General features: G+C 48.6%; 1 protein-coding gene across 12 annotated transcripts in view; it reads left to right on the top strand.

The window, feature by feature from the left end:
• The window catches only part of myo18ab (myosin XVIIIA b), an 88383-nt gene that overhangs the window by 46226 nt on the left and 26944 nt on the right, over positions 1-15213 (top strand). For all 12 annotated transcript variants that reach the window (XM_072701535.1, XM_072701534.1, XM_072701532.1 and 9 more), the window contains 9 exons: positions 648-734; positions 3589-3736; positions 3829-3988; positions 4076-4262; positions 4347-4581; positions 5273-5382; positions 6697-6762; positions 10873-11001; positions 14951-15094. In XM_072701535.1, coding sequence (XP_072557636.1) covers positions 648-734; positions 3589-3736; positions 3829-3988; positions 4076-4262; positions 4347-4581; positions 5273-5382; positions 6697-6762; positions 10873-11001; positions 14951-15094 — 1266 coding nt within the window. The remainder of the gene's footprint in view (positions 1-647; positions 735-3588; positions 3737-3828; positions 3989-4075; positions 4263-4346; positions 4582-5272; positions 5383-6696; positions 6763-10872; positions 11002-14950; positions 15095-15213) is intronic.

The raw sequence follows: 15213 nt of genomic DNA, 5'->3' as shown, positions 1-15213 counted from the left end.
ACAGCAGTTACTTTCCAGTGGATCTCCCATGCATGCACCGGTGCATCTGCAGCAACATCGTTCCCCTGGTGTAATCAAACACCAAATGGTTCCAACCTGTCTGAGTTGGTCCAGCCTGCGGCAACAGGTTTACCAGTACTGTGATGAAACAAGTGTGCCCGAACAGCGCCGGCCCTTTTCACCTAGCTCCCCCTCCCAGCTGTGTGATCAGGTGGGTAATTCATGTCAGTTGCTCCTAAATATAATGGGCCCACGTCCGTCACTAAGGGAATCTTGCTTGCTCCCCGTATGTGACGTCAGGACAGTAACAACAGCAGCAAAGCCTCTGTTCTCTTGCGATCGTCGCAAATGCAATGTTTTCCTGTTCCAGCTTGGCAATCAAAGTGTTTTTTTTTTTCCCCCGCCTCCAGAGTGGTCATTATAGTGACAAAAAAGTTAGCGGAATGCCTTGACTTCCTGATGAAAAAGGAAATATATGCATATCATACACATGTTTCTTTGGAAGGTTGTGTTGATATGCCTACCTGCAGGGACTGCCTTTTGGTTAGCCAGTGAAATTAGGGATGTGAGTGAAGTTTCACGAGCATTAAAGAACTAATAGGAGGCTTTTAAACTGTGTCACTCAACACTCCTTTTTCTCCACTTAGGAAAACATAGAGCTTGCTTTGGATGAGCTTGAGTCCAGTACGTCTCGCTCTGTAGCTGCTATAGACCAAACGTCAGCTCAAGCACTGGTAAGTGTAACTCTGTGCCTGTCTGTCTTTCTCATGGTTTGCACCCAAATCCTGGATCGACGTGGCTCGTCTTTCTGGCCCCCACAGCCTGAGGTTCGAGATCAGTTCTGGACTCCACTGACAGCCCATCATGCATTGCATGCACTGTTTTTGTTTAGATGTGGTCTCGCCACGGACCCCGCCCCCTGAATCTTCAGTAAAACAGACACTTAGGGCATTCCAGTCCTCAGAGACCTGCAGACAAGCATGTTTTTGCTCCCTGTGAGGCAGCAAAAATGTTTACTGTCTGGCAGGGAGCAAAAAAGTGGACTGCCTGTGGTCTCTGAGTCCCAGGTTGGGAAACACTGACTTGGGGAGCTGTATGTTAAGTTGTACTTGTTAAGTCCGCCTTTTGCTTAATCTTAACCCAGGCCTGGCATTTTTATCACACATCAAAGCCGCTAATTTTACTCCCCCTTAATTCTCACCACAAGCCTTGTCTGACAACCCGTGTCATCAGCGGAGGAAAACGTCCAATTTAAGTAGCTGGGATGATGACACGTGTTTTGGGTTAATTTTTTTCCTGTTTCCTTCAGCCCATTTTCTTTATTATGATGCTTATTTTTGTCTGCTCGGTTATTGACGCGGTAAATTAGCAAAAGCAGGCACTGGGGGGCTTGCCGGCAGAGCGGGGGGGGGAGCGTTGTTTTTTGTGCGCCGAGGGTGAAAGGGTCCCGTGGAGTTGAGAGAAAAGGCCGTTCGATGTGGAACGGCGCGTTCGTTGACTACAGCAATGCCAGTTATCTGGATCCCTCAGTTAGAATGCCTCATCGATTCCTTCCCCATGAAACATTAAAAGCATTCATGGACATATTTCACCCAGAGTGAGGTTGTGCGCTAGTAAACATAAGACGCATTGTGATATGTTCTAATGATAGTCACTACATATAGATGTTCAACTGAAGGATTCGATTTACTAAATAAAATAGTACATTGCTTATGTGGCTTGTTGATTTCCAGGAAAATGTGTCTTCTGTGTGCTGTTAGGGGATTGGCTTGTTATCAAGCAATGTAAAGAATAATCAGACATAAAGTACAACTTTCATAAGTACAGTGTATTGTGGATAAAGTCTGAAAATGTTCTGTGGAGGCTTTTTTGGGTCATGTGGCCTTTTCCTTGCCACTGTGCTGTCATAGTACCCGTCCTGACGTGTAAGTAATTTTGTGAGTAATGCCCCCCAAACATAATAAAAATACACCTTCAGTATTTAGCAAAGTCAGCCTGACCAGACAATGAGCTGTTTGGCACTGAAAAGTACACCCCCCCCCCCACAGTGAGCTTGTTATGCTGCAGGGAAGGTGTCCTCTCTGGACTGCCTCTACCTGGGGTGATGCCGCTGACCGTCACCCTCGTTAGACACGCCGAGTCTGGCACCTGAAGGACAGCCGGCGTGCCTGCGGTAAAGCGACAGCTTCGCCGTGTCTGTAAAACCTCGCAGCTTTCGGAATGTGCGTGGAACACATCCTGGCATGGGGGTACCGGGCTGGCTTGTGACTGGCGCTCCTCCGGCTGTCCGCGCAGGAAGAGCCTGAGCGCGTGCAGAGGACACGCTTTAAACGCACCTGTTAGTTCTCTCTGTCTATCACAGCCGGCCTGATTTAAGGAGGTTATTCGCTTCTGCTGTCATTGTGTTGGCAGCCTGTGCAGACAGTAACTGCTGCTCCTCCAGTTAAATGAAGTGATGCTTTATTTGCCATTTGTAGAAGTACAGGTTCATCGCAATGCTTCTTTTCACATATCCCTCCTTGCCCTCCCTAGAGAGAGACACACACACACACATACAGGTTTGTAATCTTTGTGGGGACTCTCCATTCATTTCTATGGGGAAGAACTCTAATCACAGCATTACTACTTTAGCCCCCTCCCAGCCCTAACCTTAACCATAGGTAACCAAACAAAATGTACTTTTGGCATTTTTACTTATTTGATTGCATTAACAGATCTTTGTGGGGACCCAAATAATGGTTCCACAATGTAAAAAAAACAGGTTTTTATTACATAGTGGGGTCCCCACAAATATAATATAGTAATATAAACCTAATACACACACACAGTGAAGCTTGGGGTCCGAGTACCAGGTTCCCTATGTGTCCGGAGCATTTTGGGAGGTTAGGGCCTAGTGTCCAACAGGAAAGGATTCAAACCAATGACCTTCTGATTGGGGGCATAGAGGCCTTTCCTACTCGGCCGCACAAGTCCACTAAGGCTGGCCTTTTGCTTCAACAGAAACCAGGCCTGAGGTCAGTGTAGTGCCCTTTCAGGACCAGAACATACAGAAAACACACCTGCAGGAATGACACTGAATATTTTTAAAGGAACAACGCCCTTTTTTTTTTTGCCTGTGTGGTCAAAGCACGATGCGGAAATAAATAAATAAAATCACGACTGCTGCCATCAGCTGCTGCTGAATTGGGGGGGGTTCTGTCTATTTTTAAATATTTTTCCCCTAGCCATTAAACACGTTACGAAATGGTGAGCTTGGTGATGTTACAGCGTCAGACAGGCGAATCGTGGCAGCCATTACTGGCGTTTAATTGCTTAAGTGGGGAGCGGGAGAGTGGGGTCTGTGAATGCTCCAGCGCCCGGCAGCTTTTATTTCCATATTAACGCTAATGAGCGTGCCGGCGCTGTGGGCGGCCGTCCTCACGGTGCTCCCCGTCTCCGCAGCGGTATGCCAGGATCGCTGAGACGAAGCTGCTGGCACTCGTGCGGAGGGGAGGTGTAGGGCCTAGTTTGTGTGTGTGCGCGAGTGCCAGCATGACCTTCCCCGACATGCAGACGTGACCCCGCCCTTGGCCGATCTGCCCCCACTAGGTGCGCACTCTGGCCCGGACAGACGAGGCACGGGGGCTGCTCTGGCTCATGGAGGAGGAGGCGCTGCAGCCCGGGGGCTCCGAGGACACGCTTCTAGAGCGTCTCTTCAGCTACTACGGCCCAGCCGAAGGAGAGGGCAAGGGCAAAGGTGAGGCCCCGCCGGGAGCGGCCGTCCGTCTCCTCGCTCGGCACGTACTGTCATTGTCGGGAAGGTGACACCGTCTCTTCCCCCGTCTCAAGGTCAAAGCTTGCTGTTGAAGAGCGAGAAGCCGCGTCACTTCCTGATGGGGCACAGCCACGGGACGGACTGGGTGGAGTATGACGTCCTGGGCTGGCTCAACCACGCCAAGCAGAACCCCGCCTCCCTGAATGCCGCCACGCTGCTGCAGGACTCCCAGAAGTATGTAGGCCGCGGTGCCTGTATCTCACCAGAGAAATTGCCGTCGTCGGCCAGCCCATACCCAACTCTTACCCAACTCTGTCGCAGGAAGAACATCAGCAGCCTGTTCATGGGCCGCACCGGTGGGCCCACGGTGCTCTCGGGCTCCATCGCCGGCCTGGAGGGAGGCTCCCAGCTGGCTCTTCGCCGGGCCACCAGCATGAGGAAGACCTTCACCACCGGCATGGCTGCCGTCAAGAAGAAGTCGCTCTGCATCCAGATCAAGCTGCAAGTGGTGAGTCGATGTGATGAGCTTCAAAAAGGTCTCGGAGGAGTCACCCACAATCCAACTTGCGCTCACCGTCTCCCTGTCCTCCAGGACGCGCTCATTGATACCGTGAGGAGGTCCCGAATCCACTTCGTTCACTGCTTGCTGCCCAAGGCGTTCGCACTGAGTGGGGAGCTCCGAGTGCAGGGCGGGCCGTCTCCCCGCTCCGCCGAGGGCGAGGCCCAGGGCGAGAGCGTCACCGGCCTCATGCAGCTGGATGTGGCTCTTCTTCGAGCCCAGCTCCGTGGCTCCAAGCTGCTCGACGCCCTACGGATCTACAGGCAAGGTGGGCATATTTCATGCCTGATCCACAGGGGTCATCCCAGAGCACGTCAGTCAGGTTTAGGCATTCTTGGTCTGAAAGTAGAGAATTGTGGAAATGACCTCAGCTGTGTTTGATGTCAATTACCAGTCAAAAATCTGGACACACCTACTGGAAATCATTTGCTTTTCAACAAGATAATGACCCTAAACACACTTCGAGGTTATATAGTAAGTATGAACAAGGAAGAAGATGGAGTGTGATTACAGATGACCTGACCTCCACAATCCCCCTACCTAAACCCTTCAGAGTAGGTTTGGGATGGGTTGAACTAAAGAGTAAGATCAAGGTGGCCAGCTTGTACCAAGAGCTTGTGGAAACTCCTTCAGGACTGTTGGAGAAACATTCCAGGTGGCTACATCTGGAAACTGGTTGAGGGCATGCCAAGAGTTTGCAAAGCTCATCATAGGAATGTTTTTTTTGCTTCAAAAGGGGGCTGTTTTGAGATGCTGAACCCTTCTCTTGCTCATAACAATATTTGATATGTATCACTACAAAAAAGCAGCCTAGAGGTTTTTAACTATAAGGTGAATAACATTAGCCAAAACAGAGAGGTGCGTTCAGACTTTTGACTAGGACTGCAATTTAATTTTACATGAGCCCAGTTGTCACTGAGCAATTACCCAAAAATGCACCTGCTCCTCTTCTTGCCCAGGGTACCCGGACCACATGGTCTTCTCGGAGTTCCGTCGCCGCTTTGACGTGCTCACGCCTCACCTGACCAAGAAGCACGGCCGCAACTACATTGTCACGGACGAGAAGAGGGTGAGCTTTTACCTCGTGCCCCTGTGACCGGTCCCCCCCCCCCTGCCCCTCAGGACCTCTGGTCATTGATTTAGGAACCAGTTTGCATCGTTATCCCACAGGTGTGACAGAAAATTGAACAAAAGAAGCCCTATTAATTAGCTCTATTGTCACGACTTATTGTCCTGGGTGATTAATCTGTGATGAACAGTGGCAGGATGGACCATTGTGTAGTGTAAATGGGGGAGAGGTTTTTACTGCTTTGCTGCAATGGACTCGCAAAACCCTGTGAACTTCAGAGAGTCAGTGGGTGAAGTTTATTTGAGTCCATCTTGCCAGTTCGGTCTGGCTAATGAACAGGTTTGGAATAAGCCCACCTGAGCATGAAGGCGACATACGGTCAGCTGGATCCTTATCAAGGGCAGGAGTTTGTATACAGGAGCAGCCCAGTAAAATGACCAGCACCAGAGGTACATTGTGTTAAAAAACGGGGGGCTGGAGGAAAGAAAAAGAGAGAGAGAATTTAGGTTTCTGCTGTGTCTCAGCTTCAGAGCCTAACCAAGCCCCCTCTGACCAAGAGGCTCGCTTCTTCTCCCTTAGGCGGTGCAACCTACAAGGATTTTTTTTTATTTTATTTTTTTTACACTCGCCCCCCCAAACTGAGATAGCAGGGCCCAATTTTACCTCCATAACAACCTCAAGAATCTGTTCTGCACCCAGCTGTTCTAGCTAAGCTTGCCGCTTGGGTTTAATGAGGCTGGCCATTCTCCTCTGACATCTCTCATTAACAACGTTTTTTTTTCCTTCCCAGCCTCTGAAATGCCAGTGATTGGATGTCTTTTGTCCATCACTCGATTTTCTGTGAACTCTAGCCACTGTAGTGTCTGAGAATCCCAGGAGGGTGACCGTTTCCGAGATACCTTAACTAGCACATACTGTATGACGCCACTTAGAAATTGTGTCGATTACACGCCTTGCTGTTGTAATGCTGAGCCGAACAGAAGATGAACCTCTTCACCCTTTTTATGTGCTGTATTCCTTTACAAACACATGATTGGCTGTTCAGACAAGCAGGCCGTTCACTGTTTGTTACCTAATCACCTGTCCTCTGCGTGGTTTCTTACTGAAGTGTCTAGTCGATCCAGCGACTCTGTGATCGGTTAATCGGTTTGTGGATAATTTGTCGACAGGAGTGTTGTCCATTTCTTGTAAACGGGTCTATTTATTAGCTGGTAACCACTGATTCGGTCAGCTAGATGCTTCTTTGAGAATGGCTGCAGAGGTGGGTCCTTGGGGAAGAGGCTTGTAACTATATTTTTCCTCCATGCTTTATAGGCTGTAGAAGAGCTACTGGAATCTTTGGACCTTGAGAAGAGCAACTACCACATGGGTCTGAGCAGGGTGAGTGCCCAGGCCGTCTCCGCTATCAATCTCCTGTTCTCCTCCTCGCTATGTCTCTCTTTCTCTGTCATTTCCTGCCTCTCTTCCCCCAACACGGCAAGCACACGTGCAACTAACAGACGCACACGTACACGCGTGTGCGCGAAAGCAGAACTTCATGTATTCCACACTCCACAGCAAGCCCAGTTCCGCTACCCATCAAGCTGAAGTTAACTCCCAAACGTTATCAGTAATTTTCTATCTGTGGATAGCTAATCAGTAGCAGCCAGCATAGAAAAGGCTGACCTTCATCACAGGACCGTCCTGCTCCTTTTCTTCCAGATTAAGGCTTGTCAGGTCTGTCAGCCGTGACTCTACTCATTCTCAGTCTCAGCACCAAAAGTCCATTTGCATTGCAAACGCCGAGCACCAATCTGTAAGGCGACGTCTTTCAGACGTATCTGTCAGCGGGGTGCCTCTGTGTGTATGCCTTTTTATTTGACATACCACAATATTGAAGTATATCAGACAAGCTGAACAGCAAATTCATTGCAGATATGAAAGCCTTTATGAACAGCGTGTATGGCAGACGACCGTAATCGAAATTGATTTCCTTTGGACCCGGCGCTTTGAATTCAGGGCTGAAATAATGGGCATTGTAGTTCGCTTTTCAGAAACATTTCGATGCAGGCAGCCAGCTATCGATCTCATTGATTTCATGACACCATCGGGAATTTGTCTATGAGAAAAAAAAATGCGGTTCTTCTCGCAAGGTTTATATATATATATATACACATACATACACGCTGGAATATTTCGTCCTCGCTATGGCGGCAGGAACGACTGTGTTCTGCCTTGCCTACATGCAGTTTGTACGGCATTTGAAATGAGATGAGACATTTACAGATGGCTGCATCGGTATGTGTGGCCGATTTCGGGCGCTGCCCCTGCAACAGCTCACGGCCTCTAGGGTATTTATGCAAAAACATGAAAAAGGACCTTTTGGAACTGAAACAGGTGCAACACTAGTGCTGACAGCCACTTGGAAAGATCGCAGCTTTGCGAGACGTGCAGGACTGCAGAATCGAACCTTAAAACCCTACTGTGGCCTCATTGCAGCGTTATGCTAGTTCTTAAGTACCAGCAGCCCTTTATTTAGGGGTCTAGCCTAGCTTTTTGTGAATCTTTGTAAACTCTAAGTTTTTACTCTTGGTCTTTGTCTGCTGATACCTTTATGTTGTTAAGAGAATATATATTTTTATTCCTTGTGCCATTTTTCCACAAAAAATGTACATACATACATACACACACACACACACACACACATATATATCCAGAAAAGTCCACAGATCCACCCAAGGCTAAGCTGAGGTTAAAAATCAGCCCTGGATTTTTTTGCAGATACAGACCCCCACCTCTTATACACACACCTATGATCGAATTTGCCAGTGCCGGGGGGGGGGGCCGCCACGACTAATTCTGTAAACCAGATGGCCAGTCCAGCCCTGGGTCCACCGCCTGAGAAATGCTCTCTGCTATCTTGGAGTGGAGCCTTTGGGGGTGGGGGCGGGCTGGAGTGGTGTGGGTGTATTCTCATTATCTTCCTCGCCTTGGCACATGCCCACAGTGCCCCAGCAAGCTCAGATTAATGCTTTCAGGCGAGCAGGTAGGAGATCACCCAGGAGAGAGAGAAGCCCCTTCTTGACAGTTCCGCGTGCCTGTGTACTTGGGGTAGAAGAGGCCAGATAAACAGACTCGACTACCTATGAGTGACGCGTCAGTCGCGGGGGCCGTCACAGACCCTAAAGTGGGTGGCTCCCTTCTGTTTCTTTTATAGTTGGATGCACATGAGGCTTTATGAACCACTGATTCCATTGAAGCTCGGCTTCTTTACCCATAATGCAGTGCTGGCGCAACACCTCACTCGGAGACAATCACCTTTTACTTAGCAGATGTTAAATGGGATGGTGACATAAGTGAGGCACATGGCACATTAGAAACGGTACTGTGCAAAGGTCTTAGTCGAAGAAAATGTTTAAAGCTGTTTATCTGGGTAGTATGTGTATATTTGCTCAAAAAAAAACACAATTTAAAATAAAAATATATGTAAATGAACATTAAGAATAAAAAGTAACAAGAATTTCTTCTGCTCTCCATAAACGTACTGATACCATGTTGGATAGGTAGATAAACAGTTTAGTTGCCAACCCTCTCCTCAGGGCACCACAGCCATTTCATGTATTTAAGTTTCAGCATCAACTTAACTAAATAAATTTAGTTAAGTAAATAAATGAGGTATTGATTAGGCATGCATGGTGTACTAGTAGTCGAGTCAGCAAAAACAAGATTATTTGATGGTTACTGCAAATACTGAGGTGGCTTCAGAAGAGGTTTTTCACTGGCTAAACTGACACACTTTGACAGACATATCATAGCTTTACGGCAACATGAAGGTCATTTAAACATTTTTGTTTGGCTGCCTAAGACTTCTGCACAGCACTGTACTTGCTGTTGAGGAGTTGACTAGGCACTAGGCAGTGAATGCTCAGTTATGAGAGTAAGCAGTATTGGAGCAGGAGCGATACAACAACATCTAACAAAGCTAGAACCCAAAGATAGAGACACAAAAATAAAAGGATCAGACCCCACTGTGATCATTTTGGTCCTTTGCAATCACTCTTCAGTATGAGGTCATGGATACATGGAACATTGTATCATCCATATGCCATTGTTACAGCAGTCACTGGAAAACGTGACCATTTTCCCTTCGCCAGCAGTGGAATGCCATTCTGCTCTGACCTCTGAAGACAAAGCTGGGAGTTTGTGCTCCTGGTTCAGCACCCACGCCTCTGGGCCCCTGTGGGGGTGGGGGTGGGGGGGGGGGGGCAGAGAGGGGCCCATTTGCGTTGCTCAGCGTTTTCCTCGCAAGAAATGTGGGCGAGCGAATCCATCACGGCAAAACTCCTGAAAGCCTCCCTTCAGTCTCCGAGAATGACGCCGATCCTTAAATGAACCACAACGTATTTCCACTGCATGGATGTGTGCAGGGCTTGTCGCTATGGTTACGCTGCATCAAAAGCGGACACCTTAAAACCGGCAAAAGTTATTGCCAAGTACACTTACATGACAAATACCACATTCGGACACTTCTCTAACCAGTTCCACATTCCAATAATGGTCCCTGACCTGCAAGTTTACAAGAGAAAATACGTTCTAAGGACACCAAAGCCGAAGTGAATCTCATGGGGCCAGCTGCTGATTGAGAGTTGGACATGACAGTCTGAGATATGGCACTTGTCCTTTGTTGTCTGTTATTTCAGAGATGGCATCGTGATGTTAAGAAGATGAGACTGTCTTATAGAGACACATCCATCCATCTTCCAGCTGTCTGATGACGGTCAGGGTTGTGGGACTGTCAGTACAGTCCAATTTAATTGCAGTCGTCTTTCCAACACTGTCTAATGTTCCTGTGGGTTCTAATGTGACAAGTGGGCTGTCACACACAATCCTAAGAAAGTTTCTTCCTGAAACTCCTTCAAAGCTGATGATGAAGACACTCGTGAGACAGTGCCGTCGTCATCCCCAGAATTAGTAAACAGCACTTTGGAGAAATTAATTCCATTGTCTCTCACCTCCCTTTCACCGCACTTCCTGACTACTGAAGAGACACTGGTGTAGTCAATTGGCTTATCAAGGTTTGTGTTAGAAATTTGTAGCGTAAGTGAGGGTCCTTTGAAGAAAGAAAGATAGTTTTGAAGGTGCGTTGAAGGTAAGAATAGGCCCTTTGAAGTCCTCTCTGTCAGTATTGCTGTTCACATTCTTTTCACAATAATCCAGTTTAATCAGAATTTTCTCAGATGTTTTTTTATTTACAACCGATTTTCGCAAATTTTGAAGTTTGAAATTGTCTCAAACATGGGATGAAACTTTAAAGCTCATACTGTCCTTCTGCCATTGCATCTTTTGCGCATTCATAATTATTGGTCTCCGGGGAAACAGGTAAGCTTAATTTCTGCCGTGGGCCCGATTTTCTTGCTGCGTCTGTAATGCATGTGTCAGGATCAGGCCGTGCCGTGCGGCCGAGCTCGCCGGGTTCCCCGCTGCAGTCTCATCCGGCTCTCTTCTCCGCAGGTGTTCTTCAGAGCCGGCACACTGGCCAAGCTCGAGGAGCAGCGAGACGACCAGACTCGCCGTAACATTGCCCTGTTCCAGGCAGCCTGCAGGGGTTACCTGGCAAGACAGTCCGTCAAGAAGAGAAAGGTAATTTGAGTCCTGTGTCAGGAAGCAGTTTCATCCAAAATAACCTTCGGTCACGAATTTGGAGATGTTAATATTGTACTGAGTCCATTGTTATATTCACATCATTGAAACGTTTAACAAACTCCAATCCAGCCCCTTCACTTTAGAGCTGTAAACAAACATTATTCATGTCTCCTGTAATCGGCCTCCCCGCACGGCGCGGATGGATTTACTCGTCCTAATTACATGGTACCGTGGCGGGTTCCAAGTTCAGCTATGCCCGTCCAGAGTCGCCTGTGATCAGAGATTGTGATCTGAGGGCATCGGATCCATCAGCCCGTCCTCTTTGCTGTCAGCTGGCGTTCGGTCTGCCCTCCTGGGGGGGGAGAGCATGTGGTGTGAGAGACGGCCCTTATCGGTTACGCTGTTTATTACTCTTCTCTGTCCGTTTGATGCCCTGTCCCTCTGCAAATTTTAGCGTTCCCATTTTTTTTTTCCAGTATCAGTTTTGGCTTTCTTTCCATAGCCCCGCCCCCCTGCCACGGCCACCCCCCTCCCACCACTGTGCTCTGACTCCCTTGCCCTCTGACCCCGTCGAGTTGATGTATGACTGCGCTGCTAATTATCGGGGGGGGGGGGCAGGGGGGGTATGCCGTCCGTCTTGGCCTTCATAGTTGCCCTATGCTGCCTCTCTGGAGTCAGATGGTCTGACACTGAGCCTGGGGCCGGACCTGCAGCCGCTGCCTTAAGCGGAACATTCCGGGTCCAAGGGATTGCAGTTCCATGAATAGCAGAAGAAGCTAAGGCCCGATCGCTTTGTGGATTTACCGTGCTATCAGTACAGCATCAGCGCAGCGGGGCTTATCCACGTGTCCTCCCTTCCTGAATGTTCCGGAGCCTGCACCCCCCCCCAACCCACCCCCCCCTAAGAATACTTTCTTTAGTTGTTCAGCATTTTTGTCCCGCAGCTGATGCAGAAGCCTTGCCAATTTAAGGTACCCTGTCCGTAAGTAATATTCTGCAGTCGTACGTTCCGTTGCTGTCGTTTGTTTCGGAAGTCATCGTTCGTTTGGCTCGGTGGGATGTTTCTGTCGCCTGCTCCTCCGGTGGCAGCGTGTGCATAGGCGTCAGGATGGAGAGATGTTTTCATAGTGCACTGCCTGCTAGAGGTAGAACTTGGAGCAGCATGTTGTAAGTCCTTCTCAGCTATAGTGAGGTCATATTTTTGGATCCTTTGTCCTTTCCTCTTCTAAACATTTTGAGTAAGAAATGTTACATGCCTTCAGTGTAGTTTTATCGTGAGAAATTCTGCATTCCTGGCACATTTTCAGAATATACCGAATAAGTGCGTAATTACAGTCTGACGCCGTGCAGATATCTTCTTTAAAGTCGTGGATTTTCTCAGTGTTTTAAAGCCGGCTGATTTACCTGCTTTTAATGGAGGGACATTTCTCTTGCGCCCGGGACTCCCTCCGGCAGCATATCCTCCCTAAGCAGCCCGGTCCTGTGAGATGAAGACTCCTATTTACGTGACTGATGTTGCCTGATATACCCGTAGCCTCGTGGCAATAAATTACCACCGATGATTCATGGTGGTGACATTTGAAGTTGTGCTTGCAGTTGAATATCTCTATTAAATGAATATCATCGACTCAGCATTCGGATTTACTATTATATATACTTTTTACCTGATGTAAGAGATTCTCATTTATGAGTCCAAAGAGGGAGAATGTATTGAATGGAACGTGGGTGGGGGCAGGTGGGGGGGTTGTTTTTAACTCCACATGTCCATTGTTATACCCAATACCCCTCCCTCATGAATGTGGCAGAATCGCGAAGGGGGATGTTGACTTCCCCATGTCTTTTCCAGGATCACGTCGGTTTTTAAAGTTCCGTCGGCATGCTTTAATAAGACCCTGCCGTCGATCGATGTCACGGCTTCCTAATAGGCGGCGTCGGCGAAGCGCTGGAGCTTTTGAAGGCGCTTATAATCCGTCGTGTCACCATCCTGGGGGAGGAGAGAAGCCGTGGCTGTGGCCACGGGCAAACGCGTTCGCCTGTAGGTGGTGGCAGAGCGATCGATGGGCCCCCGCCTTTGAAGTCGGCGGCTAACCGGGAGCAGATGGGTCCGGTAGGACCCGCTCACTACATGCGGCCCCTGAAAATCGTTGGCCCGTTTGATTACCTATTTGTTTGCCAGTGTGGTACAAGCAGACCTCGGCGAAGACAGTGGTGTCTGTCTGAGGGACTAGTGCCTCACCTGCATCGTTTTCGGGGGGGGGGGGTGGGGGGAGTAAAGAAACCCACTCAAGTCACCTTTGCAGGCACCCCCACCTGTGTTTTTGACATTCATTTAAAGCGACAACAGCCCTTGTTGGGAATTTCGCAAAGGAACTCGCTTCCTGTGGCTAATTAAATTGTTGCTTACAGACGGAGCTTCTCTCCGAGTGGGAACAGGTGCGCTGGAGCCCCTGCCTCCTCATTGTTTGTTTATCATTTATTTTTATATTTACTCCGCCCCCCCCCCCCCCCCCGCCCCTCCTTAAGTTATGCCCACCATCAGTTGTTAAAGCTGTTCTTATGCATCTGCTGAGAGACTGAGGCACCGGTTAGGACCCCCACCTTTTCAGTTTGACACAGAAATTCAGCAGAGGATCAGCATCATATGTTAGAGTAAAGTTATGAACAAATATAGAAATACTGCTTCTTTTTTTTCTTTAATGAAAGTATTCTCCGTTTGTGTTTTCTGTTTACGACTGACAGTCACGCACATTAAATCATGCTCTGCCGTGTTTAGTGTCCCCCCCCCCCCCCCATACCGTCCTCGTCCCCTAAGTGAGTTAATCCGGCGCTCGCAATATCTGCTGCGGATTTAAGCATCGCAAATTAGCCCCATTAAACGCCACCATATTCCAGATTTGGCTATTTTTTTTTATTTGTTTGCACTGCGCCGAGGCTTTTGCGTGGCGCATGACGAATCGCAATCGCCGCGGTGCCAGTGGAATCCACCCGGCGCCGCAAATTGTGGAACTCTAATTGGGTTTCCAGATAATCCGCTGTTATTGGAGATGCTCATGTAGCATCCGCGTGTAAATCTTATAAGGTATTTAAACGGCTGCCAGGCCATATTGACGTTTGATTTAATTACCCTGGAGAGCTTCAGCTCCTTTTAACTCTCTGCGGTTCAGGCAGTTCGAAGCACATGGAGCGGCTCAGTGTGGGCGACGCGTTTGATTGGGCGTGAGGGTCTGGCCGCTGGAGCTCAGATGCGGATGCCCGTCTGAGCGGAGTTACCATGGTGCTTGTGTTCCGGCTCACAGTCGATGGCCTCATGTCCTCGGAGTTGAAAACTAGGTTGAGTTGGGTGTTAACCCAGATCCTCCCTATGCCCCCTGCCCCTCCGTGCCTATCCTGGGGGCACTGTCCCTCAGCTTGGCTTAAGTCTCTCCCCTCGCCTTATCCGTCTTTTGCAGATCCCTTATTCTCCTGTCTTAAGGGTCGAGGTTTGATCTCTATAAGGCATCACCAAATACAACAGCACCTTCTTGCAGAGTGAAAATGCGTGTAACTTGAGACGACAGAATAGAATATCTGTATCATTGTACGTGTACAACAAAACTGTGTGCTTCCCATGAGCACTATAAAAGATAAATAAGGGAAATAGTAAATAATATCTGAAATATAGATGTACAGTATCAAGCTGAAGGTGAAGTGCTGTAGAGCACATTCTTTTAGCAGCATTAAACACTATTTTTTTTTTAATTAGCTCCATTCATGTGGATAAGATTTAGCAGCACTTTAATAAACTGTTGTTGATGTGGGGGGGGGGGGGGCAGGTTAGGTGATGGGTGCATATGGAATACACATAGGTGTGGGGGGGGGGGGCTGGGGTTATTTGAGTTTGTGGTGTCAGCTGCACGCCAGAGCACACACGCAAATCTAGGGTTCCTGTCACCACCACCCCTCCTAGATCCAGGACCTGGCCATCCGCTGCATCCAGAAGAACATCAAGAAGAACCGGGGCGTGAAAGACTGGCCCTGGTGGAAGGTCTTCACCACCGTGCGGCCGCTCATCCAGGTGCAGCTGACCGAGGAGCAGATCCGCGGCAAAGACGTAAGTGCCCGCCAGGAAACGGAAGGTCATTGGTTCGCGTACCCAGAGAAGAATGCACTGCTGTAGTAACCTTGAGTAACTAACCCACATATGGTAAAAATATCCAGCTCTGTGAACAG

This window comes from Paramormyrops kingsleyae, chromosome 17, assembly GCF_048594095.1.
Source record: "Paramormyrops kingsleyae isolate MSU_618 chromosome 17, PKINGS_0.4, whole genome shotgun sequence".
In the NCBI taxonomy this organism is placed as follows: domain Eukaryota; kingdom Metazoa; phylum Chordata; class Actinopteri; order Osteoglossiformes; family Mormyridae; genus Paramormyrops; species Paramormyrops kingsleyae.
This window is presented reverse-complemented; position numbering and strand designations above follow the sequence as displayed.